The 21,067-nt window shown below is 49.3% G+C and overlaps 1 protein-coding gene and 1 long non-coding RNA gene across 2 annotated transcripts in view; one reads left to right on the forward strand and one right to left on the reverse strand.

Annotated features, from left to right (window-relative positions):
- Positions 1-4,639: 4,639 nt before the first annotated feature.
- On the reverse strand, positions 4,640-6,814 carry LOC147573364 (uncharacterized). The gene is made up of 2 exons (XR_015244682.1): positions 6,662-6,814; positions 4,640-5,467 (listed from the first exon to the last, which is right to left on the reverse strand). It is a non-coding gene; the product is annotated as an uncharacterized LOC147573364 (long non-coding RNA).
- The window catches only part of ADAMTS18 (ADAM metallopeptidase with thrombospondin type 1 motif 18), a 142,613-nt gene continuing 127,945 nt past the window's right edge, over positions 6,400-21,067 (forward strand). The window contains exons 1-3 of the mRNA XM_086688857.1: positions 6,400-6,572; positions 6,676-6,760; positions 9,739-10,055. Coding sequence (XP_086544983.1) covers positions 6,483-6,572; positions 6,676-6,760; positions 9,739-10,055 — 492 coding nt within the window. The 5' untranslated portion in view covers positions 6,400-6,482. The remainder of the gene's footprint in view (positions 6,573-6,675; positions 6,761-9,738; positions 10,056-21,067) is intronic.

Below are 21,067 nucleotides of genomic sequence, written 5' to 3' on the forward strand. Positions count from 1 at the left end.
AGGTCACATAGCAAAAGTACGAGGATTGCTCTTGTTGCAAGTGTTAGAAGACCAAGTTAAAGGGGGAAATAAAGTCGGAAGGAGCTCTCTCAGCTTAAATGGTAGTGATTCCAAAGATTCACGGAGAGCCTACGAGATCATGGGCACCAGCTGGAGCCTGTTTATTTCCCTCTCTCCTACTTGGTGAGTTTCATTTTTGAGCTCAGGGGGCTGACTGCCGACAAATCCAGGTTTTAGTCATACATTGTGACAACCTCAGCTGAAAGATGGGTTCATTCTCTCAAATCGTGTAGATAAATACCAGTGGATGATTCTAATAGGTCACACTTCAGTCCAGATCCCACCCGTAATTTTTGGCCCCCCAAAAAGTGCTCTTACAAGTTTGGGCAGGTCTAAATCACGGATTAAACCAGAAAGAGGGAGATGGAAATGTGTCGAAGGCAAATTATCCTCTCCCACCCACAAATCTAATCAAACAAGCAACAAATACTTACCACTCATCACGACAGCAAGGATTCAATCTCAACACGGGCCCTTTCTTATTTCTATTATACTTTGATTCCTCCATGAGTAAGGAATGACTTGAAGGCATCCCCGAAGCTTTAAATCTTGGGGACTCAGAAGCAGTGCTGGCATTTAAGTGAAGGTGTAGGGATGGTGGAACATAGCTACCAGTTTGTGATATCTTTAGTTACGTCAGAAACAACCAGGGGCGCCTGGGTGGCGCAGTCGGTGAAGCGTCCGACTTCAGCCAGGTCACGATCTCGCGGTCCGTGAGTTCGAGTCCCACGTCGGGCTCTGGGCTGATGGCTCAGAGCCTGGAGCCTATTTCCATTTCTGTGTCTCCCTCTCTCTTTGCCCCTCGCCCGTTCATGCTCTGTCTCTCTCTGTCCCAAAAATAAATAAACGTTGGAAAAAAAAAAGAAACAACCAGGCGTTGGTTAAGAGACAAATGTCTGGGCCTCATCCCAGACCCACTTTACTGGAATATTCATGGGGATGCCCACGAGTGTGGTTCTACAATTCCCCCAGGTGATTTTGGTTAGTAGTAGTGCTTGCCAATCCTGGCCCGCTCAGGCTCAGTGAGGCCTGGCTGGCCTTATAGATGTGAGCTAGGGAATCACCAGGGGCAGATGTCTGAGCCTGCGTGTGCTGAGATCCTGGTGGCGGGGGAATGAGGAGAGAATATGTCACCTAGACAAGAGTTATTTCCCTTTCTTAGGCAGCCTGATATTTTCCAGAGCTTTTGCAAAGTCTCCCTATTCCACCCTTCCACTGGGCACAGAGCTCAGAACTTGGCCTTGAGTCCGGTTGTGGAAATCAGTAGGTCTAGCTCCAATACAGCCTCCTGGGCTTCGGGCAAACAAACCACTTTTAATAGTAGGTCTTGGGAAAGTACTAAAAATAGAACAGGGAAGCAGCATCCTCCAGAGCAGAATCAACAGAGGCAAGTGGAGAGGAGGAGGGAGGAGTCTCACCACACAGATAAGTTACGACACACACGCAGGTTGTGAAGCAAAGAAATCGAGGTCCATGTCCTAAGAAGTGCAATGAGAGACTGCAATAAAACGCAAGAGGGGAGAACGTTGACAATTCCTAAATGGTGTTGGATGACAATCTATTTCCAAAGCTAGCTGCTAAGCTAAGAGGTTCTGCTTCCTGCATGGTCACTGACAAATAGCAAACGAATCTGGCTACATGGCACCGGTTGGAATTTCACTCTGTGTGTGGTGTTCACCTTGCCTTTCTGGGTGGTTATCTCTAAAGAACGTGGACAAAGTTTGGACCTGCCATTCTGTCATCTTCCACCTCCTCCCTCCTCCCCCACGATTTCTGAGTACTGTGTCAAGAACTTTGGCCAGAAGGAAGCCCTTCCCTTGGGGTTTTGAGGAGGTAAATAGATTCCCATCTCTTTGCCTTTCCTTTTGGCTACCGTGTTGAAATAAGTTAAACCTTGTTTTCTGTTTCTCTTTTACCCTGTTCTGGCTTTGGAGGCATGGTTTTAGATGTCTTTCTCTTCGGACATGAAAATACTCTCTCCGGGAAGCTGTCAGGAATCTGTTCAGTAAAACCTGATGAAATAATGCAGCTTTCAAATGCCAGAGGAGGGGCAGTGTCCTTACGCTCTCCGCACGGAAAGAGGGGGAGAAAATAAGGGGTCATTTATGGCGCAAACAGTCAACAGTGGTGGGAGAAGAGCTGAATGTTCTCACTTTCCATGAAAGAGACACTTGCAGCTTCATAAAGCCGAGACCAAGGGAAGAGTGAGTAAAATAGCAGGGATTGCCTTTTTTTCTCACGCTGGCCAGGAGGAGGCACATGACTGATGGCATATCCTTTTGAAGAAATGTTCCACTTATGGCAATGTAGAAAGAAGAAAAACCAGTGCCTAGAATTGTATCATTGATATTAAAGAAGGAAAAAAGAGGGGAAGTATTTAAATAGGTAGGAGTGAAACCATGTGGGGGCGTCTGAGTGGCTCAGTCGGTCAAGCACCAACTCTTGGTTTTGGCTTGGGTCGTGATCTCACTCACATTTCTTGAGTTCGGGCCCTGTGTTGGGCTCTGTGTTGATGGCACAAGGAGCCTGCTTGGGATTCTCTCTTTCTCTCTCTCTCTCTCTCTCTCTCTCCCCCCCGGTCACATTCTCTCTCTCTCTCTCAAAATAAACAAGTAAACATTAAAAAAAAAAGAGTGAAACCATGTAATCTTCCCATCTCAAGCTTTCCCACCATGTCCTCCCTCCCTCCCTCCCTCTCTTTCTTCTTACAAATATTTATTGAAGCCTCACGGTGTGCCAGGCTCTGGGCTAAGTCTGACAAAATACGACACAACAGGTTTTTTCCCTTTTCTCCCTTTGGTTTACGTGATGAACTGAATGTTTGTGTCCCCGCTCATTGATGGGATGAAATCTAACACCCAAGATGGGGTCTTTGAGAGACGATTAGACCATGATGACTGGGTCAGTGCCCTTATAAAAAGGGATGGAAGAGGGCTCCCCGGTGGTTTCCAATATATGAGGACACAGCCAAAAGAAGGTGCTCTATGAACCAGGAAGCAGGCTCTTGCCAGACACCAGATCTGCGGGCACCTGGGTCTCGGGCTTCCCGGCCTCCAGAACTGCAAGAGAGAAATGCTTGTTGTTGATATGTCACCACTGCTGTGGTATTCTCTTAGAGCAGCCCGAACAGACTGAGACAGATTCCAATGAAGCTTATTATTTTTTAAGTGTATGTATTTATTGAGAAACAGGAAGAGAGCACAAGTGGGGGAGCAACAGAGAGACAGGGAGAGAGGGAGAAGCCCAAGCAGGCTCTGCACTGTCGGCGCTGAGACTGATGCAGGGCTTGAACTCAAAAGACTGTGAGATCCTCACCTGAGCGGACATCCAGAGTCCGGCGCTCACCTGACTGAGCCACCCAGGTGCCCTTGAACTTCAGATATTCATTATTGTGTCTTAGATACGTACTTTTAAAATCAGCCAAGATTGGTGTTTCCAAATAACAGAGATGGGTGCTACTTTGCAATTCACAGCCCAAGGGCTGGACCTTGTGGTCCTGACTCTCTGTCACCATCTAGAGGCAATTTGTACATATTGCAGGGCTAGTTCTTGGAATATTGAGTGCATAAAATCCTCTCAGAAGGTATATATGGCTGGCTTTGCAGTGTTTATATATTGGCCCTGCAGAAGAAATTGGATCCAGTCATCTGAAAATGGATGGGACTGGACATTATGATCTCCTGAGCTATGAGTATGTGAGAAATGGGTCTTGGTTTCTGTATCAAACCGTGGAGGGCTGGGATTTACCCAGGGCAAAGGTTTACTAGGGTATGGGAGAAGAGGGATGAGCCATTTATATCAGGTTCAAGAGGAGACCTCCACACCCTTGGTGTCGAGTTCTTTTCTTACTAAAGTGCTTAAGTCACGTGTGTTAGAGTCACCCACAGGTGCTTGCCACAGATGCATATGTGAGCCCTACATCAAATCTCCTGGCTCAGAATTTCCATGGCACATGGCCTGGGAATCTGCATAGGAAGACAGCATCACAGGTGACTGTCATGCACATTCAAATTTGACATCGGATGTATGAAGGAACAGAAGTACAGTGTATCCTCTGTTCTCCCTTTTAGAGCCCATGTATAAAGTGCTTAGAAAAACAGAGTCAATCCTGGAGATACCCTTCTGATGCATTGTGTGTATTCCTATTCCGCTGATTATAAGATCCAGGCCACGAGAGCTTAAACAGATCACGCGGGGGAACCCAGCTGGTTTGTTCCATCTGGATTTCCTCCCCATGTGGCCTTTCTTCAGGGCCTTCCCTAGCAGAAGTGCTCTGGATCTGCAGCCCCCACCCACCTCCTCTCTGCTGCGACCGGTGAAACCGACCAGGCGTGTTGAGCTCTCACTCCTTGTAAGCTGTGATGCGGACCTCATCTTAGCCACCTCGGCACTCTTAGGGAGGAGCAGGGTCCACATCCGCCTCTCCTGCTACCATCCTGGTCCAAGAGGCCCGAGTTATTTACCTTAATTCTAGCAAGTTTGCCTGCCCCCCGGCCCTGCCTCAGCCCCTCCAATCCATATCCACACAAAATCTGAGACTTTTTTTTTTTTTAAGTTTATTTATTTTGAGACAGAGAGAGAGAGAGAGAGAGAGCACGAACGAGCAGAGGAGGGGCACAGAGAGGGAGAGAGAGGAAAAGGGAGAGGATCCCAAGCAGGCTCTGGGGCATCAGTGAGGAGCCCAACGTGGGGCTCGAACTCCGGAAATGTGCGATCGTGACCCGAGCCGAAGTTCGAAGCTTACCCAACTGGGACACCCAGGGGCCCCTGAGACTTTTTAGGAGATAATGTCATCCTCTCCACTCTCTGTCTCTCACATCTGAAATCTAACAGGTTCCTTCACGCTTCCTCTCCCCACCCCGCCAGGTCCTACTGATGTGGCCATTAGCTTTCCACCTCTCCCTCTGGCCTGTAACTCTTCCGCCCTTTTCACGCTGGAAGACCTCCACTTACCTCGTGCTCCCTCTCCTGGCACACAAGACCTTATTCCTCTCTTCCCTGGGAAAATCAACCCACTCTCTTTGGTCTTCCTTGGAAGGCCAACTCCAAAGAGACACGTGACGCGCAGACACTTTTAACCCCACTCCAGCTAAATTAGATTCTGCTGGCATTCTTTCTCATGTAGGCACCTATTCTGCTCCATGATAGTATTTGCGACCATTTGGGTTCTAGCGCCGTCGAGGAACCCAATCGCCGTCTTTCCCACTGGCCTGTGAGAACATGTTTCGTTCATCACCGCCAGCAGGAGGGATCCCAAGATCAAACGAATGTATTGAGTCAAGAACGGGCGCGCGGCAAACGAGACGCACGTTCACCGCGACGGCAGGTACCGCTTGTTCCAGCCGAGTTCTGCGGGTCGTGGTGCTGGGGGCCGGGATTCCGTCTGGAGGAGCTGGAGGCATGGTCCCTGGGAGAAGGGAGAAAGATGAGAAGGATGAGAAGCGGTGGCCCACCGCCAGCCTGCCGTGCGCCGCGTAGGCAGCGACGAGGCTCAGGGTCCCGGCCCCCCGGGCTCCTCCACGTTTGCCAGCTCCCCGGTCCCTCGGGTGGGCTCTCGGGAGCCCAGCCGAGCCCAGTTTCCTCTTCTTTATCAAGGGGTTAATAATTCCCCCCTTGCCAAGCAGGGCCTTGAGGTAAATGGAGACAAAGCACCTGGCACTCGGGAGGCGTTCAGAGCGCGAAATACCTCGGCTGTGTCGCCGGAAGACTTGTCCAAGAGAAGTCTGCACAGGCAGCGAGGGGAGTCGCGCCGCTTACCTGGGCCTGCCCCCTCCCAGCTCGGCCCTCCGTGCGCCGAAATTACGTTTTCCGAGCCGGACCCAGGGCGCTCCCCCCTCCCTCCCCCCGCCACTCCCCCAGGGCCCTCCCCCTCCGCCTCCTCCCTCCGAGCGGGAGCCGGGGATCCCACGCCCTTGCACCAGCCCGGGGGCTCGGACGGGCCCGGGAGCCGCTGGTCGCCAATCACCGTGCGGTGGAGAGGCGGGCGCTCGGCTCGGCGCGCCGGGGGAGCCAGCTGGCGCTGCTTTCCCCGGGAGCCTCAGACGCTCGCACAGACAGACGGACGCACAGACTGGCGGGCGAGCGGGCGGGCAGGCACGGACAGCGTCCCCCGGCCGTCTGCGCTCCGAGGCGCGCGCCCGCCCCGGGGAGCCCCCACCCCCGCCCCGTGCGCCCCCCCACCCCACCCCTCCCGGGAGCGGCGGGCGGCAGCTCCGCGGGCCGGCGCCGGCAGAAGGGAGGGCGCGCGGGCGGCCGGAGGAGGGGAGGCCCCGCGCGCGCGGCCCGCGAGGTGAGCGGCGGCGGCTCCCACCTGGCGCCGCACCTGGAGCGCCGCGCTCCGGGCCGGCGGGGAGAATGCGCGCCGCCAGTGCGCTCCGCCCGCCGCGTCCGGCCGCCCGCAGCCGCCGCGCCCGCACCTGACCATGGAGTGCGCCCTCCTGCTCGCGTGCGCCCTGCCCGCCGCCCGCTCGGGCCCGCCGCGGGCTCCGGCTGGGCTGGGGCGCGTGGCCAAGGCAGGTGCCCAACGAGGGGCGCGCCGAGAGCGGGGGGGGGGGGGGGCGCCCGGCGCCAGCCCCGCCGCGCCCCTCACGCGCGGTGTCACCTTTTCTCTTGCAGGCGCTCCAGCTGTGCTGCCTCTGCTGTGCGTCGGTCGCCGCAGCCCTAGCCAGTGACGGCGGTGGCGGCGGCGGATTAAACGTCGGTTCGTATTTGCTCCCCACCCCGAGAAAGGGCCTTCCCGGGCACTTGTCCCTTCTTTCCCCCCCTCCCCGAAAGAGGGGAAAGTGGGAAGGCGCGTTCCACGTCCCCCCTCCCCTCCCCGCCCCGACCTGGCAGGTGTGTGCCCGTCCTGGAAAAGGTTCCTGTTTGGCGGGGCGGGGGGTGATGTGGCAAGGACTCTGAACTTATCAAAAGAATCAGTGTCTTGAGCTGAAAGTCGCATAATTGAGAAAACAATACTTTCCCTGGGTCACAGACGGCTTGTTTAAAAAACATACTGCGGTGAGAAATTAGGAAGGGGACATTCTGGTTGATAGCAGAAGGCACCTTCCTTGTTTCCTTCCTTTTCTGGGAAAGCCTGTGGGAACTAATGCTTGGGGAGGGGGGGGGGGGGGAGTGAAAAAATGCCAGACCTCCCCTTCCCCGTCTCTCCTCCTCGTTTTCCTCTCCACTTGTGTTCCTTCTCTTCCTTTCCTTCTCTCGTTTTTCCTGCCCTTGGGTCACGGATGTCCCAAGACTGCTTTTAGAAGGAGGAGAGCAGGTAAGCTGGAGGTCTCTGGGGGCTTTATCTCTTCTGAGGTTCCCGGCCAAAAACCTCCAGAGAACACCCTTCCCTTCTGTCATTTATTAACTTCCTGATGGTTGCCATTGTTTCCACCAGCTACAGGAGAACAGCTCATCCACGTGTCTAGCACAACCTGATGACCAACCCGGATTCTAGGAGTTTTAGCCTTGCAGGGTCCTCTCCTGCTGTGGGAGAGCCAGGCCTACTGGGGAGAGGGGAAATGGCAGAGTCCTCGGTGAAGGCTGGGGAAAATGTGGGTGAGATGAGGGGAGGGGACAGAGCCAGGAATTAACTCCTGAGAAATTCACCGTTTGTCCAACCAGAGAGGCTGACTGGAGTTTCTAAAACAACCCCTCATTGTTCGATTAGAGGTCAGAAAGCTGGAGGCTCCCTCTGGGGCAGGGGGATTTGTGGGCTGATGGCTAGAGGGCTGGCTGGATAAGGCTACCCATGGCCTCCTAGCTAAGAGCAGGCAGAGTTTCAGGTGGGTTTGGGGAAGGAGGTCAGAAACATCTTCCTGCAGAGACTAGCGCATGCGCTGGCCCAGTTTCCACACTTGGGTTTTAGCACGGTGGAGGAAGGAGGTGGTTTTTTAATAAGAAAAAGTTGCATTTAATCAAGAGTCACATTCCCGTAAAGCAGTGTAACAGAGTTTTAAGACAGAAGTAGTGTAAAAAAAAAAAAACTCAGTTTTTTAAGGGTAAGAGAGGAGGAAAACTTATTTCCCAGTTTTTTTTTTTTTAATTTTTTTTTTCAACGTTTATTTATTTTTGGGACAGAGAGAGACAGAGCATGAACGGGGGAGGGGCAGAGAGAGAGGGAGACACAGAATCTGAAACAGGCTCCAGGCTCTGAGCTGTCAGCACAGAGCCCGACGCGGGGCTCGAACTCACGGACCGTGAGATCGTGACGTGGCTGAAGTCGGACGCTTAACCGACTGCGCCACCCAGGCGCCCCATCAGTTATTTTTTAATAAGCATGTCAGAGATAGTATTTCTAGTCAGAGGAGTCGAGAAAATGGGAGAGGCAGGATGTAAAGAAGACAGAGAAGGGTAGTGGCTCAAGCAATCAGAGTCACAGGTGGTTCATACGCAGAAGAACACAGTTGAAAATTATTGTCATGTTGGGATTTTATTTTTCCAAACGGAGGCTCAATTAGCATATCGCTCATGGATCCCCCTTACCTACCAGCCTTCTGGTCATTCCTGAGCTTTTCTTATTTGGTTGTTGACTCTCTTGGGAAAAGGGAAATTCCTCTCTCTCTTCCTCCTCCAGTAACCAGGGACCCAAGTGACTCAAACATGCCTCTTAGTTATTCGGAATCGTTCTAAACACTTTCCAAATTAGTTTCCCATTCTGTGCCTAGAAAGTGGAAATGCAGAATGTCTTCGAACACGCAGAAGGTCTGTTCCAAATCCTTTTGTGATGGTAGTTCTTGGTCTCAGCATTTTGTGATAGAAAACGGTGTGCTGGCTTCGGTTTTCCAGCAGCAAATGGTTGGTTGGTTTTTGGGTTTTTTTGTTTTTTTTTGTTTTGTTTTTTTTGTTTTGTTTTTTTGCAAGCAGCAATTAGTGCTGCTCTAGAGAGCAATGGGGAAAGTATTTTTAAACGTGCCTTCCAGGTGTTCCCCTGACTGATACTCCCTCCCTCACCAACATGTCTGAGCAATTTTAAACATCAGACTCAATAGGAAAGTTCTGACAATTTTGAGACATTTTTGAATGCATCCACTGTATTTTATGCTTACAGTGAAATGGGATTGTCCCTGGAAAAGCTCAGAGTAAAACGTTCAGAGCAATACAAGCGCTGGGGTTTTATTATCACATGTAGTTGCTCTCGGAAATCTGAAACTGCCAGTATTCGCTCCTCGTTATCTGAGATAGCATCTCAAGTTACTCAGCACTGGGAGTTATCATTTGAAATTTAAACTCTGCCTCCCCCTATGCTCCCAGTTCAGTTTAAGCCCGAAGATATTAATCTCCTCGGAAAAAAAAAAAATTGATGCATTTCTTTACTTCTGCGGTTCTGTATATATTTTGTGTCCAAAAGATCACTTTTTATGTATGGATGGTTCTGCAGCTCCCAGACTCCAGTTCATCTCTCTCTGTCTCCAGACCATGAGAGAGAGTTGTGGCATTTTCTCGCAAACATTCTTGGCATTCGTGGAGATCGTGCTTGACTTCTCGGTTTGGTAGGCATCCCTGTCACAGAGCTCCTTGCAAAAGCCACAGAGTTCTCCTCTTCGGGAGCAGCTCTGAGTTCCCGTTAAGTGAGGTGCAGGGCAGTGGAAACAAAGATACCTTTGAGCTGTCCTTTGCTCCCCGCCAGCCTGTTGGAAAGCGAGCCTTTGGCACTGTGGGTACTGGGTGCTGACAGCTAAAACTTTCCCGTTGCAGATTACGTCTTTGTCACGCCGGTGGAAGTGGACTCAGGCGGGTCGTATATTTCACACGACATTTTGCACAACGGCAGGAAAAAGCGATCGGCGGGGAGTGCCGGCAGCTCTCCGCATTACCGATTTTCAGCATTTGGACAGGAACTACATTTAGAACTGAAGCCCTCGGCGATTTTGAGCAGTCACTTTATTGTCCAGGTACTTGGAAATGATGGTGCTTTGGAGACTCCGGAACCCGCAGTGCAGCGATGCTTCTATCAGGGATTTATCAGAAATGACAGCTTCTCCTCCGTCGCTGTGTCTACGTGTGCCGGCTTGGTAAGCACCCGCACGCTGGGTCGACTCCCCCTTTCTTGTGTTTTGTGGAACTCGAATGAACAGATGTCTGCAATATTAAGTGTTCTTCCAGCCAGCTCGACACATTCACACTGTCAGCTTTGATACTTCTAATATTCTCAATTAATCTAATCTGCTCCCAGAAAAAGAAAATAGAATAGAACTTTAATTACCATTTAGAACATTCTTTTGATGTTTAATGGTCTGGGCCTCTTTATTCTCTGTGTTTGAGACGATCCCTGAGGAAATTAATTTGATGGATGCCATTCGCTTTGTAAAGTCTTAAGAGACCCAGGCATTATATAAATCTAACAAGCTGCATGCTTCTACACTGCTTTGAGACGGGAAAACTGTATTTCAATGCAAAATTGTGTTCAGCAGCCCCGTTAAGCCCAACCTTCACTGTAGAAGGGAGGCCCTTTGTTTTCTTTGAACTAAGCTGTTCATGTCCTGCTGGCACAAGACATCCTTTTAGACTGTGGTGTGGTGTGTTTGAGGACTGGCAGGACTGAGTGTGGCATCCAGGGAGGCAGAGCACTTAAAAAGTATTGGGGACCAGCGTCATTTCCTCTCTGTGCGATCCTCGACAGCTGAGCTCCAGGCCAAGGCTGTTGGTGTAAAACGATACTTGCCTCAGGATTCGGTCAAATCTACGAGGCAGTAAATGCGGTTCTGGGTTCGCACTGCCGCTGAGAAGCGTCTTGCACGGACATAAGAGTGTGTGTGTGTGTGTGTGTGTGTGTGTGTGTTCGAACACGTCATTGGCCATGCCCTGGCATGGCCGGAAGAAGTGTGGGAAAGCCTAAGTGGCGATGTCGTTCGTAACGTGCACGGTATTATCAGGACACCGAGCAAGGAGCGGGGCGGGAGGTGTAGGTGCCGGTGCATGAAAACTCCCACGTTCTGCGCCAGTCGAAACTTTATTTTTCAACTTCGTTTTCATAGCGTGGCCTGAAATGCAGCTATCACCTTTCATCACAACTAGAGTTTTGGTGTTCTTTGGTATAATTTTGCAGTATCGGGCGAGGCAAAGATTTGACAGTTCCCAGCTAAGCTTGATCCATGTAAGTGACCGCCATGACTCACTAATGACGTGGCTACGCACACCCACAAATAGATTTGGCGTTTTGTTGTTGGTGGTGGTGGTGTTGTTGGGCTTGATGGTGATGGGTCTTCTGCTCTTTTCTGGGCATTGTCCCGTATTTCCCCCGTCTCCTGTCTGCTCCTGTATCCTAATGCCTTCGGGAGCGGAGGCACCTCACTGTAGTGGCTTAAACTATCCCATTCCACATAACACCGTGGAGGTGCAAGTTATGAACCTCCATATGCCTTCGTGTCTTCAGCTCTAGAGTGGAAATAACAAGAGGGTTTACAGCACAGAGCTGTGGGGATTAAGCGACTTCTTACATGGACGATGCGAAGCGGTTCCTGGCAGGGAATAATCGCTCCCTGGCGGTTCTAGTTCCGGCAACACTTAGCCACCTCACGTACCTCTCTTGGGATTCCCCCCTCTGTGAATGACAGGAAATCTGATCGGTTGCCTCGTATCAATAGATGTCAGTTGATTTCTCCTGGGGAGGAGAGTCACCGGGAGCAAATGATCGCTTAACAAACGGGAATGAGGCAAGTGAAAAATTTCCATCGTTGTGATGGATGTGAGAGAATTGACGGCCACATGCGCCTGTGTAGAAGGCCAATGTGGGTTGGAATCATGACATTTGGATTCTGTCTTCCCTACTCCAGAAGCCAGCTGCATGTAATCAGTTAAATAACTTTTCTAGGTCTCAGTTTCCTCTCCTGCATCATGTAAAATAACTTCTCAGACCACTGCCATCTCTAGGCATCTGACTCTGATTAGCTGATTTGTTGACCCTGGCGGGGCCCACTTGGTATGGGGTAGGGTGAGAATCAAGCCGATCCCCACCTCTCCGTGACCCTGCCAAACGACTACGAAACACAAACACATACCCCCCAAACTTGATGAGAAAAAAACAACAAGAAAGAAACATGAAAGGGGGAAAAAACCACAACTGAGAAACTGGACGCCACTCTGAGTTAATTTTTGAAGCCCCGTGTTGAAGTGTAATGTGTGTACGGAAACGTGCAAAACGAACATGCAGAAAAAGGCAAAAATCATAGAGCACAGCCTAATGAACTTTCACACAGTTCGCACCCATGTACCCGCCACCAAGATGAAACAAGACATTCCCAGTGTCCCAGATAATCCCCCTGTGTCCGCTGCCCGGTCCCTACCCCACCCCCACCCCCAGAGGTAACCACTGTCCTAACTTCTAACTTAGCTTACTTTTGCCCATTTTAATATTTTGCATAAGGCAAATTATACAGTATTCGTCCGCGTGAATATTTCACCAGGTTTCCATTTAGAGGTCGGTGGGCGTCTAAGCGTTCCGGTTTGGGCTATTCTGGAGTACCGCTGAGCATTCTTGTCTGTGCCTCGTGGTGAGCCTGTGGACCCCTGTCGGAAGTATACCTAACAACGCGTTGTTGGGTGTGGCTGTGCCACTTGGCACCTGCCATCAGCGGGTCTGGGAGCTCCAGTCACTCCACATCCTCGCCGACACTTACTGTTGTCTCTGGTTTCCATTTTAGCTACCGAAGTGATGGGCGTTACGTGGTTCCCCATGACGGGTTTAGTTTGTGGTGTCCTGGTGGTGATTGCAGTCGAGTACCGTTTCTTCTGCTCACCGGCCATCTGTATGTCCTCTTTTGTGATCCGTCTCTATCCTGCAGACAGATGGTATTAATGCTTCCAGCCTATGCTGTGGTGTTTTTCCCTTTTCTCTGTCAATAGAAACCAGAATTCTGAGCAAAAACACTGCTCTGCTGGTGTGACCTCTCTGTTACGATGGCTACGATTCTCTAACAAGGCATTGACCTGCTTATGAAGCACTATCAAACGGCAGTAGTGAAGACGGTGAGATCATCTGAGGTACCACGGTGAGGGGACACTTCACTAGAAACAGGGAGAGAGGGTGATGGGGAGGAATAATCGTGGCAGGAGGAAGACTTTCTGCATCCTTCCAGCCCCTTAGAACACATAGACCTTGCCCTCCTTCTTTGGCCAAACAAAGGGTTATACCCTTGCTAAAGTTCATTAGCAGCTACTTTGATGGCTTCCGAGCAGTGAATAATGGAAGAGTTCATGAGAGGGGCAAACCTCTCCATGCTTTTTTGGAGAGACTCGGCAGGGTTAACATGCTAAAGGAGACGAGCAACTCTTCTTGCCTTGATGTAGAAGCTGGCAGGAGCCGAATGAGACTGATAGGTAGAGTCTCTTCCACTGGAAGGCTCTGCATCAGGGTTTCTACCCCCATGGAGCTGGATGACTGGCCTCAGAATGCCTTTAGAGGTTACAGCAACTTCCTGGAGTGCATGCAGTGTGTCTCAGGACAATAGGTCACCTTTCCATAACGAAGTACCCATGGAAGAACTAACCTGTTATCTTGGTCGCCAGGGAAGCCCCAGGAGAGAATGAGAAAGGGTAGGAAGGTTATAATCATGAAATAGATGCCTATGTATATACATGTGTACGTGCATATTCCAGCGAGGATGTCTCTGGCAGGGAATTTCCCTCAATAATTCAGAATTAAACTGTCCTTCGAGTATTTGCTTAAAATGCACTCCCCTCCCCACGAGTGACAGGGCTCGCTTTACTCAGGAGTTGAGCAGGCCATTATTTACTTAGAACAAGGGACAGAACAGAAGTTGCAAACTTCCCTGGGTGAATCCTGCCTCCCGCGGTGTCCCGGCATGATTATTATTTTTGGGGGTTTTGAGTGCATTTAGACAGGAACTTGCCTACTCCAACTCCTCACTGCCCCCTACATCTGACTGCCTCGCACTCTGTGAGGGTGTCTTGGGTTTGCAGCCTTTGTCCCAGAATCTTGGGGGTGCAGATTAACCCAATCACCATTTGCCATGTATATCCCTCCTACCATATCTAGCCTCTCTTCCACTAACACAGCCATGGAAAGGTCATTAGGTCCAGGAAGCCCATGCTGTTGTTAGCATTCGCATCTTGATGTTGAACTACCACCTACCTTTTTATGACTTTCACCTGTATTTCTTAATTTTGTCTTCTGGGTTGGTAGAACAAACTTGTACCTTTCTGCCTCCATGCTGGGAGATCCAAAAGGTCTTTCTGCTCAAAAATGTTTTGCCTTGGGGCGCCTGGGTGGCGCAGTCGGTTAAGCGTCCGACTTCAGCCAGGTCCCGATCTCGCGGTCCGTGAGTTCGAGCCCCGCGTCGGGCTCTGGGCTGATGGCTCAGAGCCTGGAGCCTGTTTCCGATTCTGTGTCTCCCTCTCTCTCTGCCCCTCCCCCGTTCATGCTCTGTCTCTCTCTGTCCCAAAAATAAATAAACGTTGAAAAAAAAATTAAAAAAAAATGTTTTGCCTTAGAGCTCCTTTTTTTTTTTTTTAAATCAGGACAGTGGTTTTCAGAGTGTGATCAGCTGCATTAACTTTGCCTGAGGTGTTGAAAATTTGAATTTCTTTACCCACAACAGAAGGTCAGAGAGGCTAAGCTCAGGAATGTGTGTTTTTCTAATTCTCCAAGTGACTCCTAATGCATATTAACAGTAGAGAACCATTGGATCAAGACGTTGAACAAATAGGCAAATTGTTTTAATAACTGCTGTTGGGAAAAAAAATAATTGCTGTTGGTTTGACAGACTGATCCCATTTCTAAAACTTAGTGGAAATGTCATGTTTTAAGAACAGATTGAAAAGACACATTGAAAGATTATCCTTTTATTCAACAAGTTTTGATTAGCTTCTGTCAGGCACCTGTCAGGGTACAGCGGATAAAGTCACAAGCAAGTTGGATGCCATGTTCTAGTTTATAGAAGAAGTTCACGGCGTAGGGTTTTAAAAATGGGGGAAGCATAGTCAAATAGTACTAAAAGCCACCTCTGGGAGATCTGTGCACATTAGCATATTAGCAACTTAGAAATGCCCTACTCTAAGGACATTTGTTTAAGCCTAGAATTTTCCTGACAGTCTGGTACTAACAAAATTGAAGTGATGATTCCCAAAAAAGATCTACTGCGTATTGATTTCTAACCGGGGGGAGATGTTCCTGGAATAAAAGGATTTCATGACCATATAAGTGGCCATATATTCCCATAGATTTAGGGAAACCTTAGGTTTAAATGCAATTAGAAGTCTTTTCTGTAATAGGGTCCACACCTTTTAATATGCTAATGTGGATTGCGGCTTGTGAAGCTCCCAGAGGTGGAATTCTAATACTAATTGGGCTGCTCCCCTCTCTTGAAGGCGTACTTTCATCAATAACTTGTCCAGATTTCTGTGGTTCACCCTAAAAGAGCAATTTCTAGCTCTAAGATTACTTGCACTTTGCGGGTGCCTGATAAACCTAATTTCCATGTGTTCCCATTGGGGAAATACACCCCTTGCTTGACAAACTCGAGCACCAAGCTCCGTTCACCATGTGAGGATCAAGCGACAAGGCTTGTGGGAACTTCCGCCGTATTGCTCCCCTCCCCATATCTGTACTAAGTGTACTTGGTGCTCTACCTTTGATGAATAACAGTGAGCGAGCACCCAGCTGGCGAAGAGTGGAGGACTGCTCGGCCGCCGTCTTCCCTCGTCTCCAGTCAGGACCCGGGCTCAGCACTGCATCAGGGGCTCAGCGGAAAGTGCGCAGGAGATCCCTCCGGCCTCAAGTCCTGACACACCGCCTAGTTCTTGTCCCTCCGCTTTCTTTTGTTTCTTCTCTCCTTGTCCCCAACAATTAAACCGTAAGTGGTGTTTCTCCTCCGTGGCTGGCTGCCCCGGTGTCCTCATGCCTTTGTTAGCGGTGGCCTCTAGACTGCTCTCCAGAGAGCCCGGGTCCCTGCGAGGAGCTTTGGAAGCAGTTGTGTTTCCGTAGGCGGTAGGACAGCTTTGATCTCCCCTTTTCAGAGTCATTTTATGACTCAGAAGGCTCAGCCATTGAGTTGTCTCTTGCTGGCCACTGCCTTCCCTACAGTCTTTAGAAAGCTGGTTTCCGTTCATAAAAGGGCTGAAGTTAAATGACTTTAGTCCAGACGTGCAGAAAGAAACTCCGCTGTCTTGCTTTGTGGCGACTTGTTAGCTAAGCAGGGGTTTGCTGAATTACATACACCCCCTTGGAACTTCTCAATCACTTGAGAGGATCATGTGAAATTAAGGATTAGACTGGGCTGTATTCACAAGTGTTTGGATACAGGCTGATCCAAATCAGAGATGTTTTCTTAGGTTATTGATTCATCAAGGGTAAAAAGATGTTTTTCTTTCTTTCTTTCTTTCTTTCTTTCTTTCTTTCTTTCTTTCTTTCTTTCTTTTTTCTTTTCTTTTCTTTTCTTTTCTTTTCTTTTCTTTTCTTTTCTTTTCTTTTCTTTTCTTTTCTTTCCCACTCTTCAGCCATGATTTGCTCCAAGCAATACTTGTAGCAAAATGCCAGCTAATTTCTTTTTTTCTGAAAACAGGGCCAAGGTTCTTGCCAAAGAGCAGGGTCCCAAGGCTGACTTGAGGGGTGCTCACATGGGAGGGTGGAGGGCTGACTCTTCCCCCTGGGCTCTCTGGCTGTGAGAGGGTGGCCGCCAGAGGAATGTAACCCCCAGCCTCCAGAATTGTGAGTGCTGGGCTTTCTGCGTGCCTCTGCACCTGTTGTTTTTCACCTGTAACGTGGATGTAACTCTGTCGCTTTCGGGGGACTGTGGCGACATGATGAGCACTTAGCCTGGCACATGCTGGGCGCCCCATCCTTCATTACCCTTTGCTTTGGACTAGGAGGGGGTCTGGGAAGGAAATGGCAATGGCACGCTGGTCCTGGAGCCTCCTCAAGCCTGTCAAAAGGGGAAGAGGGCACCTGGGTGGTGGCAACACCCTGCAGAGGATATTTGGAGATTTTATCGGAGCAAGTAGCCGCTACGTGATCCACCATGAAGGAGGGAAGCAAGAGAAAGGTATAGAATAACGGGGAAAGATCAGCCAACACGTGAAGGTCTGGATGGAGGCATGCATGGTAGAGAGCGTGGTGTACCGGCTTTGAGCTCAGGCTTGGAAGTCCCAGTTCTGGCCTTCAGTAACCACGTAACTCGGGTCAAATCACAGACCTCTCCACGCTTCATTTCCTCATCGGTGAGATGAGGAGAATGGGGCTTATGGATGCTGACTTGGAAGGAAAATACGGAATGGTGCAATGCTTAAAACAGCGCCTAGCGCCTAGTAATGATGTTGGTAGTGGTAATGAGAGAGTAATAATTGCCATGATTGCGGACCTCCTTCCGTAAAGGTGTTTCCAACGTTGGCTAATGCCAGTCCTCTTTACCACCCGCAGGCAGGAAACTTGTAGCCACGGTAATAATAGTTTGTATTTATTGAGCACTTCCTTTCGTTATTAAAACTGGGGCCGTGGAGAGAGGAGGATTCAGCTAAGACACAGACTGAGGCCTTCATAAGATTTAATCGCCAGAGAGCGTAGGGGTGTTCAAGGTCTAAATAGCATACCCCCCGGGCCCCCACGCACTACAAAAGGACCGAGGCACCTAAAAACAAACAAACAAACAAACAAAAAACCCCAGCATCATATTTTTAGGCCCCACCTCTGAGATTTCTGTGGATCCTGGGTAGAGCCGAGGCGTCCATTTGAGTAAAGGTAAGAAAAACCTTCACAGATGGTCCCACCCAACGGGCACTGCTGACTGAATTAGCGTCCTGAGTGTGTCCGCGAAGAATCTTCTCAGGGGAGACGGGACGGCTGGAACATCTTTGCGACAATTGTTTTTGCTTTATGGATGCATCGCGGCATGTAAGTGTGACTGTCCATGCTCTAACTGGCACCAGCCGACGTGTATGCTAAGAGGGCAGGCAGGGTGGCTAGTGTGGCTCCAAACGTAGAACATTCTGGTTTGTGTGTCCTGGGAAGCTTCCCTGGCGGGTAGAATAGCTCCACCTCGAGCTAGGTTAAGCCTAAAAAATACATTTTTTTTGGCTCAGAGATCACTCACATTCGTCCTTCCCACCCTCGTCCTTGTCCTAGGATGGCTAGCCTTGAGCAAGGCGGGACCCGAGGTACCCAGTGACGTCATCACTGTTGTCTTTCTTCTGACTCTGCCCTTTTTGTGCCTCCCGAGTTCCGGAGAGGAGTCCAACGTTTCCTTGGGTGCCTGGTGTCTCAGGTGCCTTGCTCAGCGGTGACACCACAGTTGGAACCTATATGCTGTGTGAGAGCACGTGTGTGGGGCTCTGGACTTGATTCCGTCTCTCATCTCTCCAGTAGCCTCGGGGCCGTGCTCCATTCCTCTGTGTTTCCAAACAAGACCAAATTTTGTCTTCACTTACATCATGATACGTGAGTTAATGCCTAAAAGGAAGTGAGGGGTGATGCACAGCAAGCCAAGGATTGCAGGTATGGGTTTGAATCTCCTTTTGAAACTAGAGTTTATTACGTCTGGTGGGGTGTGTGTGCGTGTGTGTGCGCACGCGTGCACTCATGTGCACGGTTAAAATGTCCATAAGCTGTATTAGCCAACACTTTTCCTGAAGCATTTTTGTGATGGGAAGGGGGAGTGCTTGGGAATAACATATATCTGGGAGCTCCTTCTGTATTGGTACGCGTACATCTATCTTATTCTTTCAACTGCTGCGTATTATTCCCTTCTGGTCAATAGGTTTGTTTCCAGTCTTTTGCTGTTTGCTGAAAAGGGCATGCATATGGATGAGTCTTCTTAGTTGCATGCAATTCTATATTTCCCGAGAGAGAGACACCAAGAGACCGCCTTTGTGAAAAGCTGAGGCATCACACACACACTAGACATTAGCTATGGCCAGAAATTTCCTTGCTGAGATTGATCCTAGCCACCCAACGTCACTGGCTATTACTGGCTCTGGGTGGTTGTAAATCACGCATAGTTACTGAGAACTTGTTTCACCTTTGTCTTCGTTGAGCCCAAGAAAGTCACTCAGGTGAATGGTTCTCTCCAGTGGAGCATATGTGCTGGTAAAATTGCACGGTTTCCCACCATCAACGATAGACCGTTTAAGAGAAGGTGGTACCGATGAATTCATGAAGTCCAAATATAAACCGGCCCAGTGAGCACTGCCCATTAAAGCTTTCATGACCCATACTATTTGCCCGGGCTTCCTACCCATCTCTGTCCACAAACCCAGGAGTGCCCTTTCAGTTACATCAAGTCGTTTCTGTGGAAGCCTGTTCCCACGGTTTCTCTATCCAATTACAGGGCAGAGTACCCTCAAATACCCTAATACAAGTCTGGTGAGAGCGTGCTATCTGGACGGCATGCTCACCTCTCCTGAAGGGATGCCTTTGATGGATCTAAGGATTTCATTCGTGGCTGAATTCTTTTTGATTGCTTATTCATGCCGCTGAGCTCTGGAATATTTTATCTGCCCTTATTACTGCTACAAGTCAAGGGGGCGTGCTTTCTAATATAAATTATATAACGCACACCGCTAATTTACTGGAAGTCGGCTACCCTTAGTTGAGAGACGGCACTTGAAAGGGACTGCTGTAAGCTAGTAAGAAGAGATTATCTCTCCAGTGATTTCCTGAGCTCTCCTACAGCAGCCTGCTTTTTCAGTGTCGGTTCCTTCTGTGACTTGACCATCCTTCGCGTCCCTTTCATATTGTTCTTTGCCACCTCCGGGGGGGCAGAGGAAGAGTTACCCCAGATTAATTTCTCTGCGGATGAACAGTTAACACAGTTATTCTCCAACCTCGGTTGTTGAGTGTAGGTCTGTTTTGTGCAGCACAGAGAGTCCAGATAAAGTTAGGACTTTATTTCAAAGTGACAGAAACTAAGTAGAAAATACTACTTAAATGCACTCTTGCTCTCTATATGTACTTCACATAATACACACACACACACACATATGCATGCATATCTTGTATTTTCCTGTGTCTTAGTCTTATCTCAGTATTTTGCAATCATTGTTTTCCAGTAGGCTGCATTGAAGCCAGATGAATTTCATGCTTTCAAAAGGATTCTTTTTGTGTGTAAAGCAAATACTAGTTTCTGTTTAATCCGGCATATGTAACAATGTCATTTATGATTAAATCACATCTAGGTCAGTGATTCTTAGCCTAGAGAGCCTTAAAAAAACACAGATGCCCAGATCCTACCCCAGACCAGTTGAAGCTGAATATCTAGGGGTGGGGCCCAGGCATGAGCATTTTTTAATGGCTCCCTCGTTGGTTCTAATGCACCGTCACTACTGAGAACCCCTGGGCCAGATAAATAAATACCAGGGGCTTCAGAGGCTCTATGACCTTAGAAATGCCTCGTGCAATAGTTTAAGAAGGCTGGCATGTTCCAGTGCATGAGATCTCAGAAGCCCATCGTTTTTACTTACTAGTTATGTGATCTTGGCAAAATTATTCTTTTTGAAGACCTTTTATTTTGAAATACTTTTAGACTCACAAGAAGTTGCAAAAATAGTACAGAGATTTCCCATGTATCCTTCCCTCAGCTTTGGGAAATGCTCAACTCCCCGAGAATCTGGTTTCCTTATCTGTAAAGTAGAGATGGAAAAAACCCTGTGAAAGGGCTGCTTTGAGAAGGAAGTGACAAGATGATGCCATGTACAAACTGTGGCCCCGAGCTCCGCAACCCCTGCTGCGTGCACGCACACACACGTCTCCCAATTATTCATTCAGCTGCTAATTTCAGTACTGCTGGAAAGAGATTTTGCAGAGGTCCTTTCAAATCAGATGACCTTAAGATAGGGAGATTTTGCAGGTAGGTTTGACCTGAGAATTGTACGATCACGCGGAATCAGGAAAAGTCAAAGGGGATTTGACACGGGAGAGAGTCTCCGTTGCTGGCTTTGGAGATGGAGAGGTCCATGTGGTAAAGAGTGCAGGTGGCCCCAAGGAGCTGCGAATGGCCTCTAGCCGGCTGCCAGCAAGGATCCGGGGCCTCCATCCTACAACAGGAGGGAACCAAATTCTGCCAACAACCTCAATGAG

The sequence above is a fragment of the Puma concolor genome, chromosome E2, assembly GCF_028749965.1.
Source record: "Puma concolor isolate L17-30 chromosome E2, mPumCon1.1.hap2, whole genome shotgun sequence".
Lineage (NCBI taxonomy): Eukaryota > Metazoa > Chordata > Mammalia > Carnivora > Felidae > Puma > Puma concolor.